Source organism: Pristiophorus japonicus, chromosome 2, assembly GCF_044704955.1.
Source record: "Pristiophorus japonicus isolate sPriJap1 chromosome 2, sPriJap1.hap1, whole genome shotgun sequence".
Taxonomy (NCBI): Eukaryota; Metazoa; Chordata; class Chondrichthyes; family Pristiophoridae; genus Pristiophorus; species Pristiophorus japonicus.
In genome coordinates this window covers 3,507,749-3,527,354 of record NC_091978.1, presented here as the reverse complement: position 1 = coordinate 3,527,354, position 19,606 = coordinate 3,507,749, and the positions used below count along the sequence as shown (strand labels likewise).

The 19,606-nt window shown below is 47.6% G+C and overlaps 1 protein-coding gene across 1 annotated transcript in view; it reads right to left on the bottom strand.

Moving 5' to 3' along the window:
• The window catches only part of LOC139229261 (drebrin-like), a 218,952-nt gene that overhangs the window by 55,774 nt on the left and 143,572 nt on the right, over positions 1-19,606 (bottom strand). Inside the window, exons 17-18 of the mRNA XM_070860923.1 lie at positions 17,122-17,241; positions 1,505-1,624 (exon numbers count right to left, since the gene is read on the bottom strand). Coding sequence (XP_070717024.1) covers positions 1,505-1,624; positions 17,122-17,241 — 240 coding nt within the window. The remainder of the gene's footprint in view (positions 1-1,504; positions 1,625-17,121; positions 17,242-19,606) is intronic.

Here is a 19,606-nt window from a genome sequence, read left to right as displayed (position 1 = left end):
TCAGTTCCCAGTGCTGACTGTCTATCTGCCCTGTCTCAGTAATGGCTACCATGTCATAAGAACATAAGAAATAGGAGCAGGAGTCGGCTATTCGGCCCCTCGAACCTGCTCCCCCATTCAATAAGATCATGGAGGGCAGAGAAACCCAAGGCAAAAAGCAAAACAGGCCACATTACAGCAAAATTCTAAAGGGACAAAATGTGTTAAAAAGACAAGCCTGAAGGCTCCGTGCCTCAATGCGAGGAGTATTCGGAATAAGGTGGATGAATTAACTGCGCAGATAGCAGTTAACGGATATGATGTAATTGGCATCACGGAGACATGGCTCCAGGGTGACCAAGGTTGGGAACTCAACATCCAGGGGTATTCAACATTTAGGAAGGATAGACAGAAAGGAAAAGGAGGTGGGGTGGCGTTGCTGGTTAAAGAGGAAATTAATGCAATAGTAAGGAAGGACATTAGCCTGGATGATGTGGAATCGGTATGGGTGGAGCTGCGGAATACCAAAGGGCAGAAAACGCTAGTGGGAGTTGTGTACAGACCACCAAACAGTAGTAGTGAGGTTGGGGACAGCATCAAACAAGGAATAAGGGATGTGTGCAATAAAGGCACAGCAGTTATCATGGGCGACTTTAATCTACATATTGATTGGGCTAACCAAACTGGTAGCAATACGGTGGAGGAGGATTTCCTGGAGTGTATTAGGGATGGTTTTCTAGACCAATATGTTGAGGAACCAACTAGAGGGCTGGCCATCCTAGACTGGGTGATGTAATGAGAAGGGACTAATTAGCAATCTTGTTGTGCGAGGCCCCTTGGGGAAGAGTGACCATAATATGGTAGAATTCTTTATTAAGAAGGAGAGTGACACAGTTAATTCAGAAACTAAGGTTAACCCGGACGACTGGAGACCAGCTTTGTTGCACGGACCCAGTACTCACACATATCGCAGTGTGGGCTGGGCCCCTGGGCCCTCGCCTCTCCTGGGCCCCGATCACGTCCCTCTGCAGTCTCTCGCCGCTCCTGCTGTACCTGCCCACGCTCCAATCACCGACCTGGACCTTGGTGATGTCCCTCTTCACTGCCGTCGCTCTCCTGCACCAGCTCGCGCTGTACCTTCCCGTGGTACGTCACTATGCTGCCCATGGCCGCCACCCACCGCTCCGGTTATGGCCCCGACCTGCCGCTCATTGTCTCTCAAAGGTCGGGGCCGCCATATAGATACACACACACACACACACACACACATAGATATACAGACACAGACACACATTAATATACACACACACACACACACACACACATAGATATACAGACACAGACACACATTAATATACACACACACACACACATTAATATACACACACACACACACACACGCGCACACACAGATATACACACACTCAGATACACATACACTCAGATAGATATACACAGATACACACACACACACACACACATACACAAACCAGGACCAGAACGCGGACCCCAGTGTAGGTTGTACCTGTGAGGATTTCTCCCTCCACTCTTTGCCCCTCAGTCTCGTGAGGTCCCTCAGTAACTGCAGGGTCCCCAGTCGGGGTGGAGTCACCTTTATTCGGCTCGGACACATCCTCTCCTGAAACTAGAGTCAGATTGTAAAAGGGAATGGTTAGCTTCCGTCAGTGGATACAGTCCCGTGATTGTAACTCTTGCTGTGCACTTTGAACTGAGCAGGGCACACAATGGGTCACCCTGTGTGACCCCGCAGTGAGACGGGCCCTGATTGGTCACCGTGTATTCCCCTCAACTGGGAGGGCTTTAATTGGGGCCTAGTTGCCTTTTTATAATGAATTCTTACGAAGTGTCGATTTATCGCCTTGTGGTTTGGTGTCCTTTACCCGGGACAGTCAGTCACCACGGGCTCTCGCTCACGGGCAGAATTATTATTGGACTGTTCTATTACCAAATTTTAATTTTATTTCGGTCTGGTGAAGCCCATCAGGACATTCTCTTTGAATGGCGGAGAAATACAAGTTTTTATATCAGATTAGCGACGAACGTGGAAAGGAACAGTCCATTATAAACATAAACGGTCAAAGGAAAGGTGGGCTTAATTCGGGACTGAGAAGGAGCCCTATTGTGGAGGCACAGCACAAGCCACTTACCTCTCGTTAAATCCTCTCATTGAAGTGATTTCAACCTTAATCACAAGGCTGCTCCTCCCCATCTGCCAGTTCCCCTGTCCGTTCTGTCGATCTTATAACCGGGTATCTTCAGTTCTCAGTGCTGACTGTCTATCTGCCCTGTCTCAGTAATGGCTACCATGTCATAAGAACATAAGAAATAGGAGCAGGAGTCGGCTATTCGGCCCCTCGAACCTGCTCCCCCATTCAATAAGATCATGGAGGGCAGAGAAACCCAAGGCAAAAAGCAAAACAGGCCACATTACAGCAAAATTCTAAAGGGACAAAATGTGTTGAAAAGACAAGCCTGAAGGGTCTGTTCCTCAATGCGAGGAGTATTCGGAATAAGGTGGATGAATTAACTGCGCAGATAGCAGTTAACGGATATGATGTAATTGGTATCACGGAGACATGGCTCCAGGGTGACCAAGGCTGGGAACTCAACATCCAGGGGTATTCAACATTTAGGAAGGATAGACAGAAAGGAAAAGGAGGTGGGGTGGCGTTGCTGGTTAAAGAGGAAATTAATGCAATAGTGAGGAAGGACATTAGCCTGGATGATGTGGAATCGGTATGGGTGGAGCTGCGGAATATCAAAGGGCAGAAAACGCTAGTGGGAGTTGTGTACAGAACACCAAACAGTAGTAGTGAGGTTGGGGACAGCATCAAACAAGGAATGAGGGATGTGTGCAATAAAGGTACAGCAGTTATCATGGGTGACTTCAATCTACATATTGATTGGGCTAACCAAACTGGTAGCAATACGGTGGAGGAGGATTTCCTGGAATGTATTAGGGATGGTTTTCTAGACCAATATGTCGAGGAACCAACTAGAGGGCTGGCCATCCTAGACTGGGTGATGTATGAGAAGGGACTAATTAGCAATCTTGTTGTGCGAGGCCCCTTGGGGAAGAGTCACCATAATATGGTAGAATTCTTTATTAAGGTGGAGAGTGACACAGTTAATTCAGAGACTAGGGTCCTGAACTTCAGGAAAGGTAACTTTGACGGTATGAGACGTGAATTGGCTAGAATAGACTGGCGAATGATATTTAAAGGGTTGACGGTGGATAGGCAATGGCAAATATTTAAAGATCACATGGATGAACTTCAGCAATTGTACATTCCTGTCTGGGATAAAAATAAAACGGGGAAGGTGTCTCAACTGTGGCTAACAAGGGAAATTAAGGATAGTGTTAAATCCAAGGAAGAGGCATACAAATTGGGCAGAAAAAGCAGCAAACCTGAGGACTGGGAGAAATTTAGAATTCAGCAGAGGAGGACAAAGGGTTTAATTAGGAAGGGGAAAATAGAGTATGAGAGGAAGCTTGCTGGGAACATAAAAACTGACTGCAAAAGCTTCTATAGATATGTGAGGAGAAAAAGATTAGTGAAGACAAACGTAGGTCCCTTGCAGTCAGATTCAGGTGAATTTATAATGGGGAACAAAGAAATGGCAGACTAATTGAACAAATACTTTGGTTCTGTCTTCACGAAGAAAGACACAAATAACCTTCGGGAAATACTAGGGGACCGAGGGTCTAGTGAGAAGGAGGAACTGAAGGAAATCCTTATTAGGCGGGAAATTGTTTTAGGGAAATTAATGGGATTGAAGGCCGATAAATCCCCAGAGCCTGATAGTCTGCATCCCAGAGTACTTAAGGAAGTGGCCCTAGAAATAGTGGATGCATTGGTGATCATTTTCCAACAGTCTATCGACTTTGGATCAGTTCCTATGGACTGGAGGGTAGCTAATGTAACACCATTTTTTAAGAAAGGAGGGAGCGAGAAAATGGGTAATTATGGACCGGTTAGCCTGACATCAGTAGTGGGGAAAATGTTGGAATCTATTATTAAGGATGAAATAGCAGCGCATTTGGAAAGCAGTGACTGGATCGGTCCAAGTCAGCATGGATTTATGAAAGGGAAATCATGCTTGACAAATCTTCTAGAATTTTTTGAGGGTGTAACAGTAGAGTGGACAAGGGAGAACCAGTGGATGTGATGTATTTGGATTTTCAAAAGGCTTTTGACAAGGTCCCACACAAGAGATTGGTGTGAAAAATTAAGGCACATGGTATTGGGAGTAATGTACTGACATGAATAGAGAACTGGTTGGCAGACAGGAAGCAGAGAGTCGGGATTAATGGGTCCTTTTCAGAATGGCAGGCAGTGACTAGTGGGGTTCCGCAGGGCTCAGTGCTGGGACCCCAACTATTTACAATATACATCAATGATTTGGATGAAGGAATTGAGTGTAATATCTCCAAGTTTGCAGATGACACTAAACTGGGTGGCAGTGTGAGCTGTGAGAAGGATGCTAAGAGGCTACAGGGTGACTTGGACAGGTTAGGTGAGTGGGCAAATGCATGGCAGATGCAGTATAATGTGGATAAATGTTAGGTTATTGGTGGCTTAAACATGAAGGCAGAATATTATCTGAATGGCGGCAGATTAGGAAAAGGGGAGGTACAATGAGACCTGGGTGTCATGGTACATCAGTCATTGAAAGTTGGCATGCAGGTACAGCAGGCGGTGAAGACGGCAAATGGTATGTTGGCCTTCATAGCTAGGGGATTTGAGTATAGGAGCAGGGAGGTCTTACTGCAGTTGTACAGGGTCTTAGTGAGGCCTCACCTGGAATATTGTGTTCAGTTTTGGTCTAATCTGAGGAAGGACGTTCTTGCTATTGAGGGAGTGCAGCGAAGGTTCACCAGACTGATTCCAGGGATGGCTGGACTGACATATGAGGAGAGACTGGATCGACTGGACCTGTATTCACTGGAGTTTAGAAGGATGAGAGGGTATCTCATAGAAACATATAAAATTCTGACGGACTGGACAGGTTAGATGCAGGAATAATGTTCCCGATGTTGGGGAAGTCCAGAACCAGGGAACATAGTCTAAGGATAAGGGGTAAGCCATTTAGGACCGAGATGAGGAGAAACTCCTTCACTCAGAGTTGTTAACCTGTGGAATTCCCTGCCGCAGAGAGTTGTTGATGCCAGTTCATTGGATATATTCAAGAGGGAGTTAGATATGGCCCTTACGGCTAAAGGGATCAAGGAGTATGGAGAGAAAGCAGGAAAGGGGTACTGAGGTGAATGATCAGCCATGATCTTATTGAATGGTGGTGCAGGCTCGAAGGGCCGAATGGCCTACTCCTGCATCTATTTTCTATGTTTCTGTGGCTGATCTTCTACCTCAACTCCACTTCCCTGCACTATCTCCATATTCCTCGATTCCCTTAATATTGCAAAATCTATTGATCTCTGTCTTGAATATACTCAAGGAATGAGCCTCCACAGCTCTCTGGGGCAGAGAATTCCAAAGATTCACCACCCTCTGAGTGAAGAAGTTTCTCCTCATCTCATTCCTAAATGGCCGACCCCTTATCCTGAGACTGTGACCCCTGGTTCTAGACTCCCCAGCCCGGGGGAAACACCCTCCCTGCATCTACCCTGTCAAGCCCTGTAACAATGTTGTATGTTTCAATGAGATCACCTCTCATTCTTCTAAACTCTGGGGAATATCGGCCTAGTCTGCTCAATCTCTCCTCATAGGACAATCCCCCATCCCAGGAATCAGTCTGGTGAACCTTCGTTGCACTCCCTCAATGGCAAGTATATCCTTCCTTAGGTAAGGAGACCCAAACTGTACACAATACTCCAGGAGTGGTCTCACCAGGGCCCGATATAATTGTAGTAAGACGTCTTTACTCTTATACTCAAATCCTCCTGTAATAAAGGCCAACATACCATTTGCTTCATTCACTTGCTGTACCTGCAGGTTAACTTTCAGTGATTGGTGTACAAGGACACCCAGGTCCCTCTGAACACCAACATTTCCCAATCTCTCACCATTTAAAAAATACTCTGCTTTTGTATTTTTCTGACCAAAGTGGATAACTTCACATTTCTCCACATTATATTCCATTTGCCATGTTCTTGCCCACTCACTTAGCCTGTTTCATAGAATCATAGAAATGTACAGCATGGGAGGAGGCCATTCGGCCCATCGTGTCTGTGCCGGCCGACCAAGAGCTACCCGGCCTAATCCCACTTTCCAGCTCTAGGTCCATAGCCCTGTAGGTTACAGCACTTCAAGTGTACATCCAGGTACTGTTTAAATGTGGTGAGGGTTTCTGCCTCTACCACCCTTTCAGGCCGTGAGTTCCAGACCCCCACCACCCTCTGGGTGAAGACATTTCCCCTCAAATCCCCTCTAAACCTCCCCCCAATTACTTTAAATTATGTCCCCTGGTTGTTGAGCCCGCTGCTAAGGAAATAAGGCCCTTTCTATCCACTATATCTAGGCCTCTCAAAATGTTATACACCTCAATGCCCTCAGCCTCCTCTGTTCTAAGGAAAACAAACCCAGCCTATCCAATCTGTCCTCATAGCCAAGTTCATGGCACCGTGGCTGGCTCTGCTGCACAGGAGGGCAGGAAAAAGAGTGGGAGAGCGATAGTGACAGGGGATTCAATGGTGAGGGGAATAGATAGGCGTTTCTGCGGCCGCTAACAGAGACTCCAGGATGATATGTTGCCTCCCTGGTGCAAGGGTCAAGGATGTCTCGGAGCGGGTGGAGAACAGCCAGTTGTCGTGGTGCACATTGGTACCAACGACATAGGTAAAAAAAGGGATAAGGTCCTACGAAACGAATTTAAGGAGCTAGGAGCTAAATTAAAAAGTAGGACCTCAAAAGTAGTAATCTCGGGATTGCTACCAGTGCCACATGCTAGTCAGAGTAGGAATCGCAGGATAGCGCAGATGAATACGTGGCTTGAGCAGTGCTGCAACAGGGAGGGATTCAAATTCTTGGGGCATTGGAACGGGTTCTGGGGGAGGTGGGACCAGTACAAACCGGACGGTCTGCACCTGGGCAGGACCGGAACCAATGTCCTAGGGGGAGTGTTTGCTAGTGCTGTTGGGGAGCAGTTAAACTAATATTGCAGGGGGATGGGAACCAATGCAGGGAGACAGAGGGAAACAAAAAGGAGGCAAAAGCAAAAGACAGAAAGGAGATGAGGAAAAGTGGAGGGCAGAGAAACCCAAGGCAAAGAACAAAAAGGGCCACTGTACAGCAAAATTCTAAAAGGACAAAGGGTGTTAAAAAAACAAGCCTGAAGGCTTTGTGTCTTAATGCAAGGAGTATCCGCAATAAGGTGGATGAATGAACTGTGCAAATAGATGTTAACAAATATGATGTGATTGGGATTACGGAGACGTGGCTCCAGGATGATCAGGGCTGGGAACTCAACATCCAGGGGTATTCAACATTCAGGAAAGATAGAATAAAAGGAAAAGGAGGTGGGGTAGCATTGCTGGTTAAGGAGCAAATTAAGGCAATAGTTCGGAAGGACATTAGCTTGGATGATGTGGAATCTTTCTGGGTAGAGCTGCAGAATACCAAAGGGCAAAAAACGTTAGTGGGAGTTGTGTACAGACCTCCAAACAGTAGTAGTGATGTTGGGGAGGGCATCAAACATGAAATTAGGAGTGCATGCAATAAAGGTGCAGCAGTTATAATGGGTGACTTTAATATGCACATAGATTGGGTTAACCAAACTGGAAGCAATACGGTAGAGGAGGATTTCCTGGAGTGCATAAGGGATGGTCTTTTAGACCAATATGTTGAGGAACCAACGAGGGGGGAGGCCATCTTAGACTGGGTGTTGTGTAATGAGAGAGGATTAATTAGCAATCTCGTTGTGCGAGGCCCCTTGGGGAAGAGTACTCCAGCTGTGGCCTAACCAGTGTTTTATACAGTTCAGGCATAACACCCTCCCCCCTCCTCCGCTCTTGTATTCTATGCCTCGACAATTAAAGGAAAGTATTCCATTTGCCTCCTTAACCACCTTATCTACCTGGCCTGCTACCTTCAGGGATCTGTGGACCTGCACTCCCAAGGTCCCTCTGTTCCTCTACACTTCTCAGTGTCCTCCATTTAATGTGTATTCCCTTTCCTTGTTGGCCCTCCCCAAATGCATTACCTCACACTTCTCCAGATTGAATTCCATTTGCCACTGTTCTGCCCACCTGACCAGTACATTGATATCTTCCTGCAGTCCACAGCTTTCTTCTTCATTATCAATCACACAGCCTATTTTAGTGTCATCTGCAAACTTCTTAATCATACCCCAACATTTAAGTCCAAGTCATTGATATATACCACAAAAAGCAAGGGACCCAGCACTGAGCCCTGTGGAACCCCACTGGAAACATCCTTCCAGTCACAAGAACACCCATCAACCATTACCCTTTGCTTCCTGCCTCTGAGCAAATTTTGGATCCAACTTGCCACTTTGCCCTGGATCCCATTCCACCTGCCTCTCTTCATTCACTTCGCAGCAATTTGCCCACATATTTGCTCTTCTATCTCCCTCTGACTGTTTGGGGGTCTATAGTACACTCCCAGTAGTGTGATCACCCCTTTTGTGTTCTTTAATTCAACCCATATGGCCTTGTTTGATGACCCCTCTAACGTATCATCCCTTCTCACAGCTGTAATAGTTTCTTTAATCAATACTGTGACCCCTCCCTCCTTTTTTATCCCCCTCTCTATCCCATCTGAAAACCCTGTAACCAGGAATGTTGAGCTGCCATACCTGCCCCTCTTTCAGTCATGTCTCAGTAATGGCTATAATATCATACTCCCAAGTGTCTACCTGTGCTCTCAGCTCATTTGCCTTATTCCCTATACTCCTTGCATTGAAGCATATACCATTCAGTGGAGCCAAACTCCCCCCTTGTCTATTTTCCAGCCCTTGATTCCTGTCTTCCAAATTCACTTTCTAATTTTCTGCTGCCCAATTCCAGCTTTGCTTCTCTCCCTACTGAATCTATTCTCAGGTTCCCATCCCCTTGCCAAGCTCGTGTAAACCCCCCCCAACAGCACCAGCAACCCCCCACTCCGTGAGGATACTGGTCCCGGCTCTGTTGAGGTGCAACCTGTGCAGTTTGTACAGATCCCACCTCCCCCAGAAACAGTCCCAATGTCTCAGGAAACTAAAGCCCTCCCTCCTGCACCATCTCTCCAGCCACGTATTCATCCGCTCTATCCTTCTATTTCTGTACTCACTAGCTCGTGGCACCGGGAGTAATCCGGAGATTACTACCTTTGAGATCCTGCTTTTTAATCTCTCTCCTAGTTCCCTAAACTCTGCCTGCAGGACCTCATTCCTCTTCCTACCTCTGTCATTGGTCCCGATATGGACCACGACCTCTGGCGTTTCTCCCTCTCCCCCCAGAATGCCCTGCAGCCACTCAGTGACATCCTTGACCCTGGCACCAGGGAGGCAACATACCATCCTGGAGTCACATCTGCGGCCGCAGAAACTCCTGTCTGCTCCCCTGACTAGCGAGTCCCCGACCGCTATTGCCCTTCCATTCTTCCCCCTCCCCCCCTGTGCAGCTGAGCCACCCGTGGTGCCATGGACTTGACTTTGGCTGCACTCCCCAGAGCCACCATCGCCCTCACCGGTACTCAGAACAGAATACCGGTTAGAGCGAGATGGACTCAGGGGACTCCTGCACTACCTGCCTAGTCCTCCTCTTCTGTCCAGTGGTCACCCACTCCCTGTCTGCCTGCACACTCTTAAGCTGCGGGGTAACCGTGCTATCCAAGTCACTTTCAGCCTCACAGATGCACCTCAGTGACTCCAGCCGCCGCTCAAGCTCGAGTTAGTGCAGCCGGAGACACCTCCTGCACACATGGTCATCCCGGCTGCGCGAAGCACCCGGGACTTCCCACAGAGCACAGGATGTGCCCTGCTATCCCTCTCGTTATTAGATTCATTTACTAAAGTTTTTAGCATACCCCTCTGGCCTTAGTAAAGACTAAAAGACACCAGTCAAAAAAAACGTGATACTCCCCGGCCTCGAATCTGAATTACCAAGAAAAAATGATGTGACCTTTACCAAACAATCACTTCCCTGCTTTCCTGTGAACCGTGATTCTTTCTACCTCTTCGCCTCCCAGCTACTGCAGCCTCCGGGGCTACCTCCTCCCGCTCTCGGACTCACTCTCGCTGCTGTGGGCCGCTCCTTTCATCCTCCACCGCATCTTCCGCTCTCGGCCAATAAAGGCAAGTATTCCGTATGCCTACTTAACCACCTTATCCACCTGGCCTGCTACTTCAGGGATCTGTGGACCTGCTCTCCAAGGTCGCTTTGTTCCACTACACTTCTCAGTGTCCTCCCATTTAATTATATTCCCTTGTCTTGTTAGCCCTACCCAAATGCATCACCTGACACTTCTCTGGATTGAATTCCATTTGCCGCTGTTCTGCCCACCTGACCAGTGCGGATTTCGTCCCCTGCGGAGCACAACAGACAGGACCTTTATGGCACCACAGTTGCAGGAAAAGTGCAGGGAGCAGCGCCAGCCCTTATACATGGCCTTCTTTGACTTTACAAAGGCCTTTGACACTGTCAACCGCGAGGGTCTATGGAGCGTCCTCCTCCGTTTCGGATGCCCCCAAAAGTTTGTCACCATCCTCCGCCTGCTCCACGACGACAAGCAGGCCGTGATCCTTACCAATGGATCCATCACAGACCCAATCCACGTCTGGACCGGGGTCAAACCGGGCTGCGTCATCGCCCCAAAACTCTTCTCAATCTTTCTTGCCGCCATGCTCCACCTCACAGTCAACAAGCTCCCCGCTGGAGTGGAACTAAACTACGGAACCAGTGGGAACCTGTTCAACCTTCGCCGCCTCCAGGCCAGGTCCACCCCAACCTCTGCCGTCGAGCTACAGTACGCGGACAACGCCTGCATCTGCGCACATACAGAGGCTGAACTCCAGGACATAGTCGACGTATTTACTGAGGTGTACAAAAGCATGGGCCTTACGCTAAACATCCGTAAGACAAAGGTCCTCCACCAGCCTGTCCTCACCGCACAGCACTCCCACCCCCCGCAAGTCATCCAGATCCATGGCGGGACCCTGGACAACGTGGACCATTTCCCAAATCTTGGGAACCTCCTATCAACCAGAGCAGGCATTGACGACAAGATCCAACACCACCTCCAGTGCGCCAGTGCAGCCTTCGGCCGCCTGAGGAAAAGAGTGTTTGAAGACCAGGTCCTCAAAACTGTCACCAAGCTCATGGTCTACAGGGCTGTAGTAATACCCGCCCTCCTATATGGCTCAGAGACATGGACCATGTACAGTAGACACCACAAGTCGCTGGAGAAATACCACCAACGATGTCTCCGCAAGATCCTACAAATCCCCTGGGAGGACAGGTGCACCAACATTAGTGTCCTCGACCAGGCCAACCGATGTCAGGCTGACCGGTCTATAATTCCCTGTTTTCTCTCTCCCTCCTTTTTTAAAAAGTTACATTGGCTACCCTCCACTCCATAGGAACTGATCCAGAGTCAATGGAATGTTGGAAAATAACTGTCAATGCATCCACTATTTCCAAGGCCACCTCCTTAAGTACTCTGGGATGCAGACCATCAGGCCCTGGGGATTTATCGGCCTTCAATCCCATCAATTTCCCCAACACAATTTCCCGACTAATAAGGATTTCCCTCAGTTCCTCCTCCTTACTAGACCCTCCGACCCCTTTTATATCCGGAAGGTTGTTTGTGTCCTCCTCAGTGAATACCGAACCAAAGTACTTGTTCAATTGGTCTGCCATTTCTTTGTCCCCCGTTATGACTTCCCCTGATTCTGACTGCAGGGGACCTACGTTTGTCTTTACTAACCTTTTTCTCTTTACATATCTATAGAAACTTTTGCAATCCGTCTTAATGTTCCCTGCAAGCTTCTTCTCGTACTCCATTTTCCCTGCCCTAATCAAACCCTTTGTCCTCCTCTGCTGAGTTCTAAATTTCTCCCAGTCCCCGGGTTCGCTGCTATTTCTGGCCAATTTGTATGCCACTTCCTTGGCTTTAATGCTATCCCTGATTTCCCTTGATAGCCACGGTTGAGCCACCTTCCCTTTTTTATTTTTACGACAGACAGGAATGTACAATTGTTGTAGTTCATCCATGCGGTCTCTAAATGTCTGCCATTGCCCATCCACAGTCAACCCCTTAAGTATCATTCGCCAATCCATCCCAGCCAATTCACGCCTCATACCTTCAAAGTTACTCTTCTTTAAGTTCTGGACCATGGTCTCTGAATTAACTGTTTCATTCTCCATCCTAATGCAGAATTCCACCATATTATGGTCACTCTTCCCCAAGGGGCCTCGCACAACGAGATTGCTAATTAATCCTCTCTCATTACACAACACCCAGTCTAAGATGGCCTCCCCCCTCGTTGGTTCCTCAACATATTGGTCTAAAAGACCATCCCTTATGCACTCCAGGAAATCCTCCTCTACCGTATTGCTTCCAGTTTGGTTAACCCAATCTATGTGCATATTAAAGTCACCCATTATAACTGCTGCACCTTTATTGCATGCACTCCTAATTTCATGTTTGATGCCCTCCCCAACATCACTACTACTGTTTGGAGGTCTGTACACAACTCCCACTAACGTTTTTTGCCCTTTGGTATTCTGCAGCTCTACCCAGAAAGATTCCACATCATCCAAGCTAATGTCCTTCCGAACTATTGCCTTAATTTGCTCCTTAACCAGCAATGCTACCCCACCTCCTTTTCCTTTTATTCTATCTTTCCTGAATGTTGAATACCCCTGGATGTTGAGTTCCCAGCCCTGATCATCCTGGAGCCACGTCTCCGTAATCCCAATCACATCATATTTGTTAACATCTATTTGCACAGTTCATTCATCCACCTTATTGCGGATACTCCTTGCATTAAGACACAAAGCCTTCAGGCTTGTTTTTTTAACACCCTTTGTCCTTTTAGAATTTTGCTGTACAGTGGCCCTTTTTGTTCTTTGCCTTGGGTTTCTCTGCCCTCCACTTTTCCTCATCTCCTTTCTGTCTTTTGCTTTTGCCTCCTTTTTGTTTCCCTCTGTCTCCCTGCATTGGTTCCCATCCCCCTGCAATATTAGTTTAACTGCTCCCCAACAGCACTAGCAAACACTCCCCCTAGGACATTGGTTCCGGTCCTGCCCAGGTGCAGACCGTCCGGTTTGTACTGGTCCCACCTCCCCCAGAACCCGTTCCAATGCCCCAAGAATTTGAATCCCTCCCTGTTGCAGCACTGCTCAAGCCACGTATTCATCTGCGCTATCCTGCGATTCCTACTCTGACTAGCATGTGGCACTGGTAGCAATCCCGAGATTACTACTTTTGAGGTCCTACTTTTTAATTTAGCTCCTAGCTCCTTAAATTCGTTTCGTAGGACCTCATCCCTTTTTTTACCTATGTCGTTGGTACCAATGTGCACCACGACAACTGGCTGTTCTCCACCCGCTCCGAGACATCCTTGACCCTTGCACCAGGGAGGCAACATATCATCCTGGAGTCTCTGTTAGCGGCCGCAGAAACGCCTATCTATTCCCCTCACCATTGAATCCCCTGTCACTATCGCTCTCCCACTCTTTTTCCTGCCCTCCTGTGCAGCAGAGCCAGCCACGGTGCCATGAACTTGGCTGCTGCTGCCCTCCCGTGATGAGTCATCCCCCTCAACAGTACCCAAAGCGGTGTATCTGTTTTGCAGGGGGATGACCGCAGGGGACCCCTGCACTACCTTTCTTGCACTGCTCTTCCTGTTGGTCTTCCATTCCCTATCTGGCTGTGGACCCTTTACCTGCGGTATGACCAACTCGCTACACGTGATACTCACGTCATTCTCAGCATCGTGGATGCTCCAGAGTGAATCCACCCTCAGCTCCAACTCCGCAACGCGGACATATACACATATACATACACATATATACACATACATACATATACCTATATACACACACATACATATACCTATATACACACACATACATATACCTATATACACACACATTATATATATATACAAACACACACATAGATATACAGAGACACACACACAGATATACAGAGACACACACACACGCATAGATATACACGCACACAGATACATACACACACACAGATATACTGACACAGATATACACATACACACATAGATATATACACACACATACAGATACACACACACACAGATACACACACACACACATACATACACACACATATATATATATACATATACACACACACACATAGATATATATACACATACATACACAGATCATAGGCAGTCCCTCGGAATCGAGGAAGACTTGCTTCCACTCTTAGCATGAGTTCTTAGGTGATTGAACAGCCCAATACGAGAACCACAGTCCCTGTCACAGGTGGGACAGACAGTGGTTGAGGGAAGGGGAGGGTGAGTCTGGTTTGCCGCACGCTCCTTCCGCTGCCTGCGCTTGATTTTTGCATGCTCCCGGCGACGAAACTCAAGGTGCTCAGCGCCCTCCCGGATGCACTTCCTCTACTTAGGGTGGTCTTTGGCCAGGGACTCCCAGGTGTCAATGGGGATGTCGTACTTTATCAGGGAGGCTTTGAGGGTGTCCTTGTAACGTTTCCTCTGCCCACCTTTGGTTTGTTTGCCGTGGACGAGTTCTGAGTCGAGCGCTTGCTTTGGGAGTCTTGTGTCGGGCATGTGAACAATGCGGCCTGCCCAGCGGAGCTGATCGAGTGTGGTCAGTGCTTCGATGCTGGGGATGTTGGCCTGGTCGAGGACACTGATGTTGGTGCGTCTGTCCTCCCAGGGGATTTGCAGGATCTTGCGAAGACATCGTTGGTGGTATTTCTCCAGCAACTTGAGGTGTCTACTGTACATGGTCCATGTCTCTGAGCCGTACAGCAGGGCGGGAATTACTACAGCCCTATAGACCATGAGCTTGGTGACAGTTTTGAGGGCCTCATCTTGAAACACTCTTTTCCTCAGACGGCCGAAGGCTGCACTGGCGCACTGGAGGCTGTGTTGGATCTCATCATCAATGCCTGCTCTTGATGATAGGAGGATCCCGGAGCAGGGAAAGTGGTCCACATTGTCCAGGATCACACTGTGGATCTTGATGTCTGCGAGGCAGTGCTGTGTGGCGAGGACAGGCTGGTGGAGGACCTTTTGTCTTACTAATGCTTTCACACGCCTCGGTAAATACGTCGACTATGTCCTGGAACTCAGCCTCTGTGTGTGCGCAGACGCAGGCGTCATCCGTGTACTGTAGCTCGACGGCAGAGGTTGGGGTGGACCTGGCCTGGAGACGGCGAAGGTTGAACAGGTTCCCACTGGTTCCGTAGTTTAGTTCCACTCCAGCGGGGAGCTTGTTGACTGTGAGGTGGAGCATGGCGGCAAGAAAGATTGAGAAGAGGGTTGGGGCGATGATGCAGCCCTGTTTGACCCTGGTCCAGACATGGATTGGGTCTGTGATGGATCCATTGGTAAGGATCACGGCTTGCATGTCGTCGTGGAGCAGGTAGAGGATGGTGACGTACTTTTGGGGGCACACACACACAGATATATATCACACACATACACACACACACAGATATATATATCACACATACACACACACACAGATATATATCACACACATACACACACACACACACACAGATATATATCACACACACATACACACACACACAGATATATATCACACACACACACACATACACACACACACACACACACAGATATATATATCACACACATACACACACACACAGATATATATATCACACATACACACACACACAGATATATATCACACACACACACACAGATATATATCACACATACACATACACACACACACAGATATATATATCACACATACACACACACACAGATATATATATCACACATACACACACACACACACACACACACACACAGATATATATCACACACACACAGGTATATATCACACACACACAGATATATATCACACACACACACACACAGATATATATCACACACACACACAGATATATATATCACACACACACACACACGCACACGTAGATATACACACACGCACAAATATACGCACACGCACAAATATACACACACGCACAAATATACACACACACAAACAGATATACACACACACAAACAGATATACACACACACACAGATATACAGACAGACACATAAATATACAGACAGACACACAGATATACAGACACAAACACACACACAGACACATAGATATACACACACACATTCATTCATTCATTCATTCATAGGCAGTCCCGTGAAGCGAGGATGACTTGCTTCCACGCCAAAAAAGGATGAGTTCTCAGGTGTTTCAATGAAGGACCTAATATTCCAGATCCTGAACTACATCCTGAAGGGTGGAAGATGCCTGTGGGTGGATTGTTTTAACGTGGGGTGACCGTTACACACCAGCCACCACACGGGCTTGACAGAGCGAGGTCTTGGTCCAGTGGCAAGGGTTAACCCGGACGACTGGAGACCTGCTCTGCTGCACAGACCGAGCGTTCACACATATCGCAGTGTGGGCTGGGCCCCTGGGCCCTCGCCTCTCCTGGGCCCCGATCACGTCCCTCTGCAGTCTCTCGCCGCTCCTGCTGTACCTGCCCACGCTCCAATCACCAACCTGGACCTTGGTGATGTCCCTCTTCACTGCCGTCGCTCTCCTGCACCAGCTCGCGCTGTACCTTCCCGTGGTACGTCACTATGCTGCCCATGGCCGCTGCCCACCGCTTCTTTTATGGCCCCGACCTGCCGCTCATGGTCTCTCAAAGGTCGGGGCCGCCATATAGATACACACACACACACACACACACATAGATATACAGACACAGACACACATTAATATACACACACACACACACACATTAATATACACACACACACACACATTAATATACATACACACACACACGCGCACACACAGATATACACACACTCAGATACACATACACTCAGATAGATATACACAGATACACACACACACACACACACATACACAAACCAGGACCAGAACGCGGACCCCAGTGTAGGTTGTACCTGTGAGGATTTCCCCCTTCATTCTTTGCCCCTCAGTCTCGTGAGGTCCCTCAGTAACTGCAGGGTCCCCAGTCGGGGTGGAGTCACCTTTGATCGGCTCGGACACATCCTCTCCTGAAACTAGAGTCAGATTGTAAAAGGGAATGGTTAGCTTCCGTCAGTGGATACAGTCCCGTGATTGTAACTCTTGCTGTGCACTTTGAACTGAGCAGGGCACACAATGGGTCACCCTGTGTGACCCCGCAGTGAGACGGGGCCTGATTGGTCACCGTGTATTCCCCTCAACTGGGAGGGCTTTAATTGGGGCCTAGTCGCCTTTTTATAATGAATTCTTACGAAGTGTCGATTTATCGCCTTGTGGTTTGGTGTCCTTTACCCGGGACAGTCAGTCACCACGGGCTCTCGCTCACGGGCAGAATTATTATTGGACTGTTCTATTTACCAAATTTTAATTTTATTTCGGTCTGGTGAAGCCCATCAGGACATTCTCTTTGAATGGCGGAGAAATACAAGTTTTTATATCAGATTAGCGACGAACGTGGAAAGGAACAGTCCGTTATAAACATAAACGGTCAAAGGAAAGGTGGGCTTAATTCGGGACTGAGAAGGAGCCCTATTGTGGAGGCACAGCACAAGCCACTTACCTCTCGTTAAATCCTCTCATTGAAGTGATTTCAACCTTAATCACAAGGCTGCTCCTCCCCATCTGCCAGTTCCCCTGTCCGTTCTGTCGATCTTATAACCGGGTATCTTCAGTTCCCAGTGCTGACTGTCTATCTGCCCTGTCTCAGTAATGGCTACCATGTCATAAGAACATAAGAAATAGGAGCAGGAGTCGGCTATTCGGCCCCTCGAACCTGCTCCCCCATTCAATAAGATCATGGAGGGCAGAGAAACCCAAGGCAAAAAGCAAAACAGGCCACATTACAGCAAAATTCTAAAGGGACAAAATGTGTTAAAAAGACAAGCCTGAAGGCTCCGTGCCTCAATGCAAGGAGTATTCGGAATAAGGTGGATGAATTAACTGCGCAGATAGCAGTTAACGGATATGATGTAATTGGCATCACGGAGACATGGCTCCAGGGTGACCAAGGTTGGGAACTCAACATCCAGGGGTATTCAACATTTAGGAAGGATAGACAGAAAGGAAAAGGAGGTGGGGTGGCGTTGCTGGTTAAAGAGGAAATTAATGCAATAGTAAGGAAGGACATTAGCCTGGATGATGTGGAATCGGTATGGGTGGAGCTGCGGAATACCAAAGGGCAGAAAACGCTAGTGGGAGTTGTGTACAGACCACCAAACAGTAGTAGTGAGGTTGGGGACAGCATCAAACAAGGAATAAGGGATGTGTGCAATAAAGGCACAGCAGTTATCATGGGCGACTTTAATCTACATATTGATTGGGCTAACCAAACTGGTAGCAATACGGTGGAGGAGGATTTCCTGGAGTGTATTAGGGATGGTTTTCTAGACCAATATGTTGAGAAACCAACTAGAGGGCTGGCCATCCGAGACTGGGTGATGTATGAGAAAGGACTAATTAGCAATCTTGTTGTGCGAGGCCCCTTGGGGAAGAGTCACCATAATATGGTAGAATTCTTTATTAAGATGGAGAGTGACACAGTTAATTCAGAAACTAGGGTCCTGAACTTCAGGAAAGGTAACTTCGACGGTATGAGGTGTGAATTGGCTAGAATAGACTGGCAAATGATATTTAAAGGGTTGACGGTGGATAGGCAATGGCAAACATTTAAATATCACATGGACAAACTTCAACAATTGTACATTCCTGTCTGGGATAAAAATAAAACGGAGAAGATGGCTCAACCGTGGCTAACAAGGGAAATTAAGGATAGTGTTAAATCCAAGGAAGAGGCATATAAATTGGGCAGAAAAAGCAGCAAACCTGAGGACTGGGAGAAATTTAGAATTCAGCAGAGGAGGACAAAGGGTTTAATTAGGAAGGGGAAATAGAGTATGAGAGGAAGCTTGCTGGGAACATAAAAACTGACTGCAAAAGCTTCTATAGATATGTGAGGAGAAAAAGATTAGTGAAGACAAACGTAGGTCCCTTGCAGTCAGATTCAGGTGAATTTATAATGGGGAACAAAGAAATGGCAGACTAATTGAACAAATACTTTGGTTCTGTCTTCACGAAGAAAGACACAAATAACCTTCGGGAAATACTAGGGGACTGAGGGTCTAGTGAGAAGGAGGAACTGAAGGAAATCCTTATTAGGCGGGAAATTGTTTTAGGGAAATTAATGGGATTGAAGGCCGATAAATCCCCACGGCCTGATAGTCTGCATCCCAGAGTACTTAAGGAGGTGGCCCTAGAAATAGTGGATGCATTGGTGATCATTTTCCAACAGTCTATCGACTTTGGATCAGTTCCTATGGACTGCCGCACGCTCCTTCCGCTGCCTGCGCTTGGTTTCTGCATGCTCCCGGCGACGAGACTCGAGGTGCTCAGCGCCCTCCCGGA